This window comes from Melanerpes formicivorus, unplaced genomic scaffold (assembly GCF_026170545.1).
Source record: "Melanerpes formicivorus ecotype bairdi unplaced genomic scaffold, bMelFor1.0.p_v2 SCAF_62, whole genome shotgun sequence".
Classification (NCBI taxonomy): Eukaryota; Metazoa; Chordata; class Aves; order Piciformes; family Picidae; genus Melanerpes; species Melanerpes formicivorus.
Genome location: NW_027142414.1, coordinates 2,260,345 through 2,274,373, shown reverse-complemented (window position 1 = coordinate 2,274,373; position 14,029 = coordinate 2,260,345). Strand labels below are relative to the sequence as shown.

At 45.5% G+C, this 14,029-nt stretch overlaps 1 protein-coding gene and 1 long non-coding RNA gene across 2 annotated transcripts in view; one reads left to right on the top strand and one right to left on the bottom strand.

Moving 5' to 3' along the window:
* Nucleotides 1-751: 751 nt before the first annotated feature.
* Nucleotides 752-7,813, bottom strand: LOC137453157 (uncharacterized). The gene is made up of 3 exons (XR_010990277.1): nucleotides 7,722-7,813; nucleotides 5,388-5,472; nucleotides 752-1,585 (listed from the first exon to the last, which is right to left on the bottom strand). It is a non-coding gene; the product is annotated as an uncharacterized lncRNA (long non-coding RNA).
* Nucleotides 7,814-8,436: 623 nt separating this feature from the next.
* The window catches only part of MAP3K9 (mitogen-activated protein kinase kinase kinase 9), a 79,539-nt gene continuing 73,946 nt past the window's right edge, over nucleotides 8,437-14,029 (top strand). Inside the window, exon 1 of the mRNA XM_068162131.1 lies at nucleotides 8,437-8,737. Coding sequence (XP_068018232.1) covers nucleotides 8,437-8,737 — 301 coding nt within the window. The remainder of the gene's footprint in view (nucleotides 8,738-14,029) is intronic.

Here is a 14,029-nt window from a genome sequence, read left to right as displayed (position 1 = left end):
AGGACTTCCATTGCAGCTCCTCAGCATAGGTGATATTCCCATTGGCACACCCATAATGAGACCTGTCTTGTTAGAAATGTTCCTCCCCAGACAGCTCTGGAGTTTAACTTTTCCTTTTTATCATCAACATAAAGAATTTCTGACAGAGTATTGACAGTTGAAGGACTGGTACCTTCTACTAAGGTTAAGTAGGCAAAACAATTCATACACCAGACAGAAAGGGAGCATATTTCTTTGCTGGTAGTGAAGCAGCTATACTAGAAAGAATGAGGTAACTTTGTAAAAACAGGGAAGCAAACTTTTTGTAGCCAAAGTAGCCTCACTATTTATTCAACATAATATAGGCAAAGAGCATGCTAGGTTTTCCTGAAGCTGATTAGAAAGTGGTGGGTTCCATTCAGTGTTTCAGTCTCAAGGGAGTACCTGCCTGCAGCCCAGGGAGGTACCTGCTTGTGTTTTAGGCCTCAGTCTTTTAGACCTCCATAGAAGCACCATGGAGGTGCATTTACAGGGAGCAGATACATTGTGGAGTACTGGAGAAGCTCTGCTGGCATGAATTTGAAGTGAATATCTAATGAGCATTAAAGCTGGAATTATGTAACTCATTCTGTTGAGTCCTAGTTCATCATTACCTTATTCCCCATTAGGTTGGCACAAATTACAGAAAAATAGATAACCCCCCCTGCCCCTGAAAACTGCAAAACCTTTTATTGTGACCCTCTCAAATCTTCTCTTCCTGTAAAGCCAAGTGTCTTCCATATTTTGAATACAAGGGCCAAAGCTGATTTCAAGAGAAACCCATTTATTACTCCTCTGTCCATAAACATTTTAAGTACAGTCTTACCAGAGATGAAGCTGAGACTTTCTGCTTCCCAGGGGTACAAAATTTCAGAATCTACCAGCAGTGGAGCAGACTTAAGCTTCAGCAAGCCTGTTATTCATGCACTAACACATCTTACTCTTACAGGCCCTTTCACTATGAGAAAGGAGGTGGCATGTATCTTTCAGAAGTTAATTATGTTTAATAATATCTTTTGAAAACTACTCAGGTACCAATTAGAGTCAAAGACACTCAACAGTCTGCAGTCTGGAACTGATCCACGTAGGCTCACTCCATGAGTCATGCTTCCTTCATCCTACAAAAGCTTCAGCTACACAGTGAGCTGTACAGTGTATAGGACCAGAGCCCACCAATTAACATCACCCATTAGAGAAAGAAAAAAGTAAACAGATAATACAAATTAATTTTGGAGTGTAAAAGCAGTCTCATTGAGGTGGTTGCAACAGCACAAAATTAAATCCCTGCACAGTGGGTTGATCACTACAAGAGGGTTGGTCTAGATGACCTTTAAAGATCCCTATGATTCTGTCTCTGGCTGTCTATAGATTTGGGGCTTCTAGAAGTGAGAGACATCATCACAATTAAAAACACCTCTCTCTGCCCACACTTAACTAAAAGATCAAAACAGAGATAGGTCTATTCCCACACACATACAAGGAAATCCTCTTCCAGTTGCCTTATGAAATATCAGATTAATACAGGATCATACCAGAATTCAGTCACCAGTCATGGAGTGGATCCTACCTAGGAAAATCAAGAAAGAAAGTTTTCCAGTATAGTCATACACATTTTATGAAAGAAGCTCCTCTAACTTATTTTGCTAAGGATTCAAACTGTGGTTGTAAATGAAAGGAGACAGCAGGCAAATGTTGTCTGTTCCCTCAAGACAACATGGAAAAAACCAAACCAAACAATTACTACTGCACTGACCTAGTTGGTCTTATTTTAGATTGAGGTTCATTATTCTGAATGGTAAGTTAACTTACTAAATGCAAATCAGAGAACAAAGACATCAGCCTCCACGAACAAAAGGATTATTTGAATCCAAATAAAAAGGCTCTTTTGTGTCTGGTTTTGTTTTGCAATGACAGATTTAGCAGAGTGCCCACATTTAGTCCGTGCCCAGGACTAAACTAGAGCAGTTACTCCATCACCTGATGACCCCTACCCAGCAGAGAAGGGAAATCATAATACAGAGAGAAGACACATAGGCTGAAATGAAAATAGAATAAAATAAAACTAATACCTCTATAAAACATAGAAAGCTATACTCAGCTCAGCAAACATATGGTAGTCACAAAAGCCAGGAAAGCAGCCCTCAGCAGAAGAAGGAAGAGGAGCAGGATCAGAAGGAACCCAGAAAGGAAACACATTCAACAAATTTCCCCCTTTATGGTGAGCATGACATTTATGGTCTGGGATGCACCTGTAGCTAACTCAGTTCACCTGCCCTGTCTGACTGACTGAAAACTGCTAATGACCTGCAGACCACAGCTGGCCTATGCTTCTCTGACAGCAAAATCAGGACAGAGTTACGATATGGGCATAAAGCTATGATCTGAGTGTGAAAGCTGGTATCTAATGGATGTTGTATGTCTGTATCTTGCAGGAATAAATTTTGCATCTGTCTCCTATGGTTTGAGTTCAGACAAAGGATTCTTCATTTTTGTGTTGTGTTTCTGAAGCTGTTCAAGGGAGGTTTCAGTGACCTGAAAACTTGCCCAAAGGCTTTATTTGACAAACTTAAAACCTAAACAAAAACACAGGCTAGCTAATATCTTGTTTTCCCTCTGATTTCCAAACAAAACCTCATTACCTTCACAAAGAAGGGAGTCTTGGCTATTCCTTGGGCAGCTTGCCTTGGCGGGAAGCTGAGGTGCTGCAGGCAGCGCAGAACACTGAGTCAGTGCTGCAGCATCTGCTGGTTGTGGCACTGAGGTACTGTTCTGCTCTTTCACTTTTCACGTAAAACATGAAAAGGAAGATGAAGGCTGCCTGTGCCTATAAAGATTTCAGAAACCGAAAAGGTCTGCTGAACTCTGGTCTTGGGTGAACTCCACTGGGAGCATTGTGTTGCACTAATCTCATTTCCTCTATTCAAATCAGTTACATTTTTGTTCCCCACACTTGCAAATCTGTGGCACAATGTTGATAGTTCCTCTGCAGAAGCAGCAACTCAGCCAATGTCAAGTTAAACAACAGTTATAAATGTGGCTTGGATTGAGTTAATACACAGTATGCAAATGGTGGTCATTACTAAGCCAGAGTTAATTATTTGTTGTATATCTTTTAGTATAGGCAGAAATCCCATTTGAAAAGCTTCCTTTGCCTTATTTTTCTTACAGAGATGCTGATAAAGGTATGAATGCTTTGTGTTACATATGACATTATAGTGTGACCTGTAATAATAATGCCCTGTTTTCACTGTGATGGAACCGTAGGCCAGCCATGGCCTGCAGATGGTTAGCTGTTTAGAATCAGTTAGGAGCTTACACTGGGAGGGGCAAAAGCCAGGGCAGCTACCCCAAGCTGGCTGCAGGAGTGTCCCATCTTATAAACATCACACAATATAAAGGGGGAAGTTTGCTGAGGATGGGGTTCTGTCTGTTACTTCATCTTCTCTTTTTGAGTATTGTCCCCCTAGGAGGGGGGGCTCACTCATCATTCTGCTCCTGAGCACTGCTTTTTTGTTTGTTGTGACTGTTGTATATGTGCTGGGCTGGCTGTAACTTTGTGTATTCTGTATTTGCATTAGCATTAGTTTTGCTGTTTCATTAAATCTATTTTAATTCTAACCTATAGGTCTCCTCACCTTTTCCTGATCCCCTTTCATGGCTGGGGAGGGGTCATCAGGTGATAGAGCAACTGCTAAAGCTTAGCCTGGGATATGAGCTAAAGGTGAACAAATAGTGACATCACCATTATTTTATTATCAATATATCACCAATTTTTTATTATCAATAGAAATTCTAACTAATTGTACAAGCCAAGGCTCTTTATAAAATCTACTGGAAACTCCTAGATTTTGGCCCAGAACTTCTACTCTCCAGTGATTTTAGTTATTTTCCAGGTCATCTGTTCTGTGGAGAAAGAAGATACAGCCATCTGGGAGATTAGCATATATATTTTATGAAGCAGAGTAGAGCTCTCTCTTTTACTGACTCAGATGCTAAAGACACAGATTTGCAGCCTCCCTCCTAGCTAGCACAGAACAGTTCATGAAGCTTCTGTTGCCAGTGTCTTACCTCTCTCCCCTGCATGAAGAACGAACCTTCACAGAAGTGATATTGGCAAAGTAGCACTGTGTGAGAGTAGGGGAAAATCCCCACAGTCCAGCTTTGCAGACATGGAACTTCTCATGACAGAAGAATCCACTTGTCAGTAAAGCTCACATTAAGGAGAGACCAAGCAGTTGACCAAGCAAATCCGTCTACATCTCTAGAGTAGTGTGCATGTTTAAATCTGTGCCTATAACCAGAACGCAGCTGAGCTATGTCCTCTGAAATACGTAAAAGCCAAATCAGAGAATTTGTGCTGGGTTAATTCAAGATGCAATATAAATTACCATGGGACGTAAAAGGAGCGAGCTGCACTAAGCAGATGTGCCAAGGAGCATCTCCTTAATATTTCATACTTACTGTGCTGGTAGAGATGTGCATTCATTGTAGCAGTAGTTGGAAGCACAGTGGTTTTCTAGCACTTCGGTGTAGTTGGACTGTTCTGGATATTCCTCTTCTGCCCCCCCAGTCCATGTCCTGTTCCACCCCCAACTTCCCCCTCCCTTTGATTTTTATGGTAGTATTCCAGGTTTGTTGATTTTTTTCCTCCCAGAATACTGAGACTAGGAACCTAGAGTGCCAACATTTTGATAACCACCAATTTTGATATCCATAGATTTGTAACTATGGACTAGCACAATGGAAACCTGTGGTTATAGACTGCCCTATTTGTTTATCCTTTAATTTGTGTTTTACAGATGTAGATGCAAAAATAAGGCTGGATTAAAATCCTTGGTGCAAAGTTCCCACTTTGGAGGAAGTCTGAACTACATTCACCGTGTCATTTGCATTTTGCAGATTAGAATCTCCTTCTTAAACATATTCTAACAAAATCTATATTCAGCCTTGGGGGAGAGCCTTGAGAAATGGATCTGTTAAATCCAGCATCTAATTTCTGTTGTTCAAATCTGCTGAATAATACTGGACATGTGTACAGTCTTACTAGAAAATGCATAAGAACCACTCTGGTGTAGCATTTAGGCTGCATGTTCACTCTAGGGGGACTCAACCATTACAAGATACAGAAAGATTTTTGAGAACATTCAAATGCCATCTTTCACAGACTGCATGCAGGCAATCTTTAATGTTCTTTTCTTCTGCCATTTGCCAGCTACTGAAATATGAACTTAACATTTACTTACTCTCCTATTTACATTGATCCTAAGAACAGCCTTCTAATCTGGCCAAATCTTTTCATTCAGAAACCAGTCTCTGATGTGACTGTTAAAAGATACCAAGGGAAGTCTGTGAGAATGGGAATATCCTACCATGGCTCATCAAAGCGTTTCCCTGGGCACTCTCCCAGTCCCAGACACCGGCTGCTCTGGGCTTCCTGAGCCAGTCACACCGTCTCTGTAGAAACAAACACACAATCGGTGAAAATAAAACGGAGGAAGGAGGGAAAAAAAAGAAGGGGAAAAAAAAAGGCAAGTCAGAGAAGCAAAGCTGCGTGTGTCAAGACGTTCCACAAGATGGCAGGGTTCTGTCTTGGCAGGTCACTACAGCAGGCAACCCGAGCCTCTGCAGAATTCATTTTTCTCCTGTCACAGTCTTCACCATGGGTAGTAGAACTCTTCACTTTCAACCTATCTGCACTCTATAGCAGTGACCAAAATCAGTGTCAAACAGCTGAAAAAACAGGAGGCTTCTGTTTTCTTGTATCCCATTCACATTTTTATACTTCAACTTTTAAAGCATGATATTCACATAAAGTGTAGTAATTCCTCACTTTGTGAATGAAAGATACATACACACACACATATATATATTTCTAGATAAAACTGAATAGACAATTATTGCCACTGTAGACGTTTTAACTAGGGACATTAACATCAGTCCTTCAGATTTCATCTCAGTAATCTATTATTTGAACCCCAAAACCCATGAATACAGCTGTTACACTCAGCTTCATGATCAAGACAAAGTAACCTAATTCTGGGCTGTTGCTGCAAGAGCCAGGTCTGCTGTCCCTTTTGCCTGTCCCATTCTGCTTCCTTACATTGTTGTGGCTCTAACAACTGTTTGTACAGTCCCACAAGTCAGATCTATCTGTAAAGCTGATTGAAAACTAGTTGCTTTTACTCGGCGGCTTAGCTCTCAGTTAGATAAATGAGCTGAAATGACTCTACGGTCCTGCAGTCACTACTGCTGCAATCTGAAAAGTGGGTCAAGGATGTGACAAGTGGCAGGAATGTCCCTTTCAGCAACAGAGTAATATTGGATAAGCTTATGCTAATTGTGAAAATGCACTCCCAAGTAATAAAAGACTAGTAGAGAGGATGCATCCTCAGCCCTGCCCTCATGGGCAAGAGGAGATAGAGATACAGGAGAAAATCTAAAGCTCATTTCTTAGACAAGTTTAATTGAAAACTACTGCTGCAGCATGCCTAAATCTTGCCTGTGTTATGTTGAAATGTTAGGTCTGACCTCGACTTGATATATTTTGCTCTTTATTTGTAAAGCAACAATATTAATATAACTGCTCATTCTAGTTGAGATATTTTTGGTTTCTGTCAGAAACAAAGACTGTGAAACTGGGGGGAAATCAAACCAACCCACAAACCCATTAGAAACATCTCAGCACCCCCCATGGGGTTCTTTGCAATACTTGTTAGTTTCAGTTGGGTGGAGGTGTTTTCCCAGAGAACAGACAAGCAAATTCAAATATTGTGCAAACAACAATAAGGACTTTGAATGCCCTCTTTAACAGAGCACGGTGTTCTTAAGATTTTCATCATTCTTTTAAAAGCCTAAGCCCTGGTGTTTCCCAGGTGCAGCAGCACTGTGCTAGCACAAAGGTAGACAAATAGACAAAGCCCCACTGCACAAAACATAAAAACTCTTAGCAGTTACTCTGTACATAAACCAAACATCTCATTAGTGAATGGAAAATTTAAAGACCTGTTCCTGCGGTCAGGGTATCTGGGATTCTCATTCAGTATTAGTGGGCTTTGTTACAATGAAGCATGAACAGCGACACATTTCCAGTTTTACCATTACAAAGCAGATGAGCATTTTAAAATAAACAAGTTAAATGGAAAGAAAATCTCTCTTACATGTTACTAAATATAAACACGTTCCGTTTACAAAATGTAGTAACATTGTGGGTTACGAAGATGTTGATAGCAGGGAGAAGGAATTGGTATTTTCAGGACCAAGGAGACTGCAAGAGTGAGAAATGCATTCTGATTAACAGACACTCGGCAGGGGCATGTTCGATTTAACCTTGTACTAAAATCATCTAACCCCTGTGCTTAAGTATAGAGTGAATATGGATGAGCGAGACACTTCCCTGGCCCCTGCCTTGATTTTTGGCCTAAGCCGTTCTTCCAGGCGACTACAGCAGCGTCATGCGGGTCCCTCGGGGTGCCAGGGAGCACAGCAGGGCGGCTGGCAGCACGCTATGGGGGCCCAGCACAGGTAGAAAGTATACCAGTACAGGCAGCTCTGGCCACACACGACCATCACCCGAACTCCAAGCCGTTGCTGCCCGCGAGCCTCGGCACCCAGGAGCGGGGACACAGGACGTCGACAGGCAGTGCTTCCCCAGGGACCGCTGAGCTGCTCTGCGCTCTGGCACAGCTGCACACATCTGCACACACCTGCACACAGCTGCAGGCCCGGGCCGGGCCTTCCCTGGCCTCAGATGCGCCGCCCCGCCGCTGGGCGGCAGCGCCCCGCGTCGCTCCGGCAGCCACTCCGGCGTAGCCCCGCCCACCCACTCTCGAACCTCTGCCGTGTCTTGCCCCTTTCCCCAGCCAATGAGAAGCGGCGGGGAAGGCGGAGCTTGTGGCACTTGCTGACAAGCGCCGCCAGGTCCAATGGGAAGCAAAAGCTGACGAGGCGGGGGCCAATTGGGGGGACGCCGGTGAGTGCGAGACTCGGGGGCCAGGGGTTGGGCGGGGAGAGGGCGTGGCTAAGAGGACGAGGGTCTCAATCAGGTGAGGGCGGAGTTGACGGGCAGTAGCGCTGACCAATGGGGATGAAGAGGCGGGGCTTCCCCTCCCCTCCCGCCGCCGAAGCTGCCCGAGAGTCAGGTGGCTCTGGGATGCTCGGCCGAGGCGGCAGGCAGAGGCGGGCGAGGGAGAGGGGGGAAATGCGGCGGCGGGTCGGCGGCATGCGCTGCCCGCCCTCGCCTCTTCCTGTGTTGGGCTGAATCGGCCCCACGCCGGGTGACCCCCGAGCGGCGGCGGCGGGCGGCGGCACCTGCTACCGGCAGGCGCCGGGCCGCATGAACAATAGGCGGCGGTACCGGCCCCACCGTCCCCCGCAGCGCCCGGCTGCCTCGGGCGCCTCCCCCTATGGAGCAGCTTCGCCATGGAGCCTCTCACAGAGCTCAGCCAAGAGGGCGCGGGCGGCGGGGAGCCACCGGGCGGCGGGCCGCTCTGGACCGCTGTCTTCGAGTACGAGGCGTGCGGCGAGGACGAGCTGAGCCTGCGGCCGGGGGACGTGGTGCAGGTGCTGTCCCGGGACTCGCACGTGTCCGGCGATGAGGGCTGGTGGACCGGCAAGATCGACCAGCGTGTCGGTATCTTCCCCAGCAACTACGTGAGCAGCGGCGTGCAGGGGGCTGGCCCAGAGCTGCGGACCCGCTACCCACCGCCCCCCGCCATACAGCGTAAGGCAGCCCGGGTCTGGGACGGGGTGCTCGGCGCGGCCCCTAGCCGCCACTCGGCGGGAGACAGTCTAGGGAGGCGGGAGAGGCCCAGTCCCAGCCCTCCTGTGGGCACGGGGCGGGGACCGGCGCAGCGGGAGCCTGAGCTGCCGGGACGGGATAGGATGGAGTGGGGTGGGGAATCCCGGCCCGGCCCCCTCGAGGTCCCTGAGAGGGAGGCGGGACCACCGCCGCAGCCGGGAAGGGAGGCCTGACCCAGTCCTTCTGTTGGTCCTGATGGTAACCGGGACGGGGAAAAGGCCCAGCCTTGTCGGGAGCGGCAGTGGGAGGCTGCCGGGCCCGGCCAGCAGCGGAGGGGGCGGGGGTGAGCGGGCCCGTGGTAGCCCTTGGCGCGGGAGCCGGGGGCATTGCAACAGCCCAGGCCCTCACGTTTTGGGGTTGCCGCAGGCCGGTGGCCACGGCCCGCCTCTCCGGACCGTTGGCTTTCCCACCCTCAGCCGCACTCCTGCTGCTCCAGCGCCCTGCTGTCAGCGGAGGCCGATCCTCTCTCGGTGTGTTCGCGTTTCACAGACGCCAGGAGCAGTTTCCCATTGTTATGTTCCATGTTTCGGGGGGCTGATAAATTTGCCCTAACCTTGGTGGCTTGACAGTAGTGTAGCCCCTGGGGGTGTCTGGTGAGTCTCCCTTTAAGAATATCCTTGAGTGGTTGCTAGATAGGAAGTAGTTGCATTCTGCAGCGTTAATTCACTGCTAATTCTCGTTCTTCATTTTGTCTACACAAAACACTATTTCTGATGTAAACATTCCTGACGTGACCTGTGTTTGCCAGCTTCCTCCTTAGTCCTTAGCGTTTTTTACAAATTTTGTCCTAAAATACCTGTGAGTAAGTGAATAAGCTGTATCCAACTTTGAATATCTGGACCTGCCCGAGGGTTGCTTGAGTAAGTTGTAATGCTGAAGGCACGAAGGGATTGGTTTGTTTCTGTGAACTTCAGTGCAGTTTTAAAGCCTTTGTTGCAGCCAGAGAATAGGGCCATTTCATCTCTACGTTACTAGGGGTTTTTAGTGACTGTGTGCAATTGTAGAAAGAGAAATGGACTGTGGAATGACTGTTTCTAGATCTTATTTATCTATCACTATGGACAGTTTAGGCAAGTAAAAAAAGGTATTTCTGGAGGGGTAGAGAAAAATCTTCAAGCTAGTAGGCTTTTCTAGAAAGTAAAAGGAGTAAGAAAGATGGATTGTCCTATTTAGGACATATCTCCAAGGAATGCAACTTCTTTCTTGCTCTGCGTTCTGGTTCTGCTTGAAAGCATGTAGGTAAAAACTCGGTGAGTTGTTGTATTACCCTTGGGATTGTGAAGGGACTAGGCTGGGCAGTGGTGATGCTTCCTTTCATGCTGGAACAGTATAGGTAAATTATCCCTCCCCTATGGAGAATGCTGAATGCTTATTAGCTTATGCATTAGAGGTAAGTTGGGAGAACCATTTCTACAGAACTTTTGAAGCCTCAGGTCTCCTCCTGTTTTGACAGTTCAAGTAGAGGCTTTATAACTACAGAATCTTGTGCCTTATTACACTTCCTATGGTTTGGTAGCTCAGGAACAGTTGTGTAGCTGCACCTTCCCACTTTATCCTTGTCTTACGCCTCTAGTGCCACAACAGGACTATGCTACTTCTGTTCTTTCAAGTCATCAATGATATCCTTGATGTTTATGGCAGAGTGGAATGTTTTGCCCTTCAGTATGTTTTAATATGCTATGAGAGTCTTATTTCTTTTTATAAAGAAACAGTGCAGTTTGGAAGGGGTAAAGCTTGTTGCTGTTGAACTGGATTTTCACATTTAGTGTTAGAAGTACCTTTGCAAGGAACAATGCTCGCTTTAAGAGCTGGTGATGTTAGTTTGACAGCTGTTTGGAATAACAGTCTGCTGTTATCTTACTGGACTGTGAAGTATTTCGCAGGAGTAATGCAGAGTGTCATTCCAGGTGTACCTTTCTGCACAGAAGATATTTTTAGTTGATCTCCTAAAGTTTATCTTCATATTTGAAAGTTTTGGAGTACCTCATGGAGATTCTGTTTCTCCTGAGAGCTAGTAATATAGTTTGTGGTAGTTAGTAATACAGTCTTTCAGCCAGCCATCTACACAGTATGCTTGCATCTTACCTCAGTGGGGTACCATGGATGAGAAAAGTAGTCTATTGAGGCTGTCAGCAATGGGCCAACCTGAAGGACCCTCATCTGGACTGTGAGCTCTTAAACACTGTGGGTGGAATTAAATAGCTTAATCGTGTAGTGTAGCAAATGCTCATTAAATGGTGTCTACTTTGCAATAGTCAGTATGGCCACTGGTTCATGGTGTACAGGCTCTGTGGTTTTGATTGGTCCCCAGAGGAGTGACCGCCCTTCAGTTCGTAAATTCAAAGGCAAAAAGTGCACATTAAACATTCTGGTTGCCCTCACTCCAGTACAGCCTATTTGCCAAATCAGACTGGAGTTGGAAACAAATGGAGAAAATAGGTACTTAAAAAAAAAAGGTATTTTGAAGGTATTTTGTGCACTGATGTGGCTGTATAACTAAGTCTGTGAAAAAGAAGAAACTAATTAAACACAAAATAGCTTAAAAAAAACCAAACAAGCAAAACTTTTTTGCAGGTGAGTTGTTATTTCTTTCTGATCAAGCTGCCCATGAGAGTCAGCCTTAGAGGAGCTGCCTTAAAGAAACATACGTTGTCAAAGCAAAACTAAGCTTGTACTTGCAAATGGAAGAAAGATTTCCTTGCAAAATAGCTTGTGGTGTAGCATGTTGTATTTCACCTGGAAGCCTAAATCTCACAGGTCAATGCCCTAGACTCCTGGTTCATCTGGACACCCAAGAGATGTGTGTTTTTTTCTGTAGTGCGGCGGGTGACAGCATATAGAAAGAGTTTTGCTTTGCACGTCATGGGCTTTCCCTTGCCTGTCTCATTTCTCTGCCTGCCCCCTCTCTGTCGCGCTCCTTCTGCACCAGCCGCCGGGCGGGTTGGGGGGCCGGGTTCGGGCGCTACCCTTGGGGCTTGGCTGAGCTGGGTACGCCGGGCGCTGGCCGTGGGAGTGGGCTGAGCTGGGTGCCCGAGTACTCTCCGTGGCGCCGGGCTCAGCTGAAGGGGCCGAGGCCGGGCGTTGACCTTGGGGCCGAGCCTTGGCGCTGGGGCCGCGCTCGGCGCTGGCGGCGGAGCTGTCCGTTCAGCACCGCAGGAGCCACCCGGTGAGCTGCCGGCGGGGAGCACTCACTCGGCGTTTCTTTTACACCTTCTACGTCCTGGCAGTGCCCGGGGAAGAACTTGACTGTGAGCGCCCCCGGAATGCTGCCTGGAGGGAGTTTCCGGGACGGGCTGCCCATCTTACTTTGTGGCTTACGTGTTTGTTCGGTTTCGCTTTTTCATCTGACCTTGTCTCTTGGAGCAGGAGAAGTGAGGGTTCCACCAGTGCTGAAATGCTACTGACCGAGCGTGGTAGGACTCGACATCTGACTTCTTTAGTTCTTTTATCACTGAGAAATACCTGAGCAGGATTTTTTTGGTGGCAGAGTAGTCTCATATTTGGAGTTGCTGTCATTACAGTATTGTTCTAAAATGTCCACATCTCTGGTCATGTTTTCTAGTCATCTGTAGCTGATGAACATTTGAACAGCAAGGCTGATACTGTGAGAGTGAAGCCACCTTTGTTATGTAAATCATTGAAGTTCAGGGCATTAGCCAGAAGTACTGTTATTATAACAGACAAATACATTATTCTTGTGTTCTGACTGGAAAAGGCCTTTCTTACTCTTGGAAGACCTTCCTGGTCAGTTTTTTTCTCTTTGCCATTATGTTTTGTTCATGGAGCACTAGGAGAAAGGACACAGGCATCCTTATTACGCTAGTTGAGAATTTTAATGTATTGGTTATACTGCAGAGGAAAGTTGATGATATAAACCCTCTGTGTAGTCAACTCCAGCTCATAGGTTTGACCAACCTTTAGAAACCCAGACAGAAGTCATGTTTAGGGATGACAGAGCTCAGTGGGGAAAAAAGTCTGTAGCTGTGGACGGCAGAGTTCATATTAACACCGTACCGTTTTGTCACAGCACCTTGTAGTATAGATTCATACTTAGGAAATCCTGACATTTGTTTACTGAAGCGGACTCTAACCTGCTCCTTTGCCTTGTATGACTGTAACTTCAGTTAAATATAGCAGAGAGTTTCCTGTATCTAATCAATAACTAAAAAACCCAGTAACATAATACAGTACTCTGAATTAATATCTCCATCAACTCAGTCCATTACAGACCGAACTTCCTTTTTACCAAATAAAGCAGAGGAACCATCTCACCTTTGTCATTTCAAATGCAGGAAAGTATTGAAAGTCTTGTGGACATTCTGTTTAAATCTGTGCACTATTGTGTTTTCCCTTTAAGTCTTCTAAAATTTTTTTTTACTGTAATTAGTAAGGACCAAAATGCCAGACATAACAGCTTCAATGTTATTTCATCATTATCTCCTGTAAATTCAGCCATGGCAGCATGTTTTCACTGGTCAACATGTGGGTTTTCCATTTTATGTTGGTCAGGACTGGATGGGTTCTTCTGGCCATCTGTGAGCATAAACTGTATTCAGTGTGCAGTTGTACAGAATGCATTTTTTCAACACTTTGGCTTGAGATGCAAGTCAAATGCTGAATTTTAAGACATCTGCATTTCTAGATTGTGACATTGCAACACCGAGTAGCCACCAGTTCCTGTGGCAGCCTGTAAAGTATAGCTGTGAGTGCATAGGAATAGAAAAGGATGATCCTGTTATTTCATATAGTTTCTGTAATAAAAATGTAGTATGCATTAATCAAAAAATGTTTTTCTTATTGCTAGCTCTGCATATTCAGTGTGTGGCCTGATCCATGTGCCACACTATTGTTAGTAGTGGCAGAGGTTGTTAATGGATTTCTTGTGGGGAACAAGTCTACAGAGCTTGCAGAGGTGTGGAAGAACAAGTGTGATTTGGGAAGGACTAAAGGATTGTTAGTGGTAGTTGAATAAGAGACATTCACATAAGGAGCCAGGTGTATTTTGGGCTGAATTTCAGCTAGGTCACAGTAAGCACTGTATAGTGAAGTCAGTGAATAATATTCTGTGTTTGTTTTTCTTTCTTGGAATCTCATACTATTGCTGAGGGCTGGAGATAAGAATTTATCCTTAAGGGGGTGTCAGTGTTACAAGTACCAACCCTTAGGTCAAATTCCTCACCATCACAGAGTACTTCATACAGGTTTTAAGATACT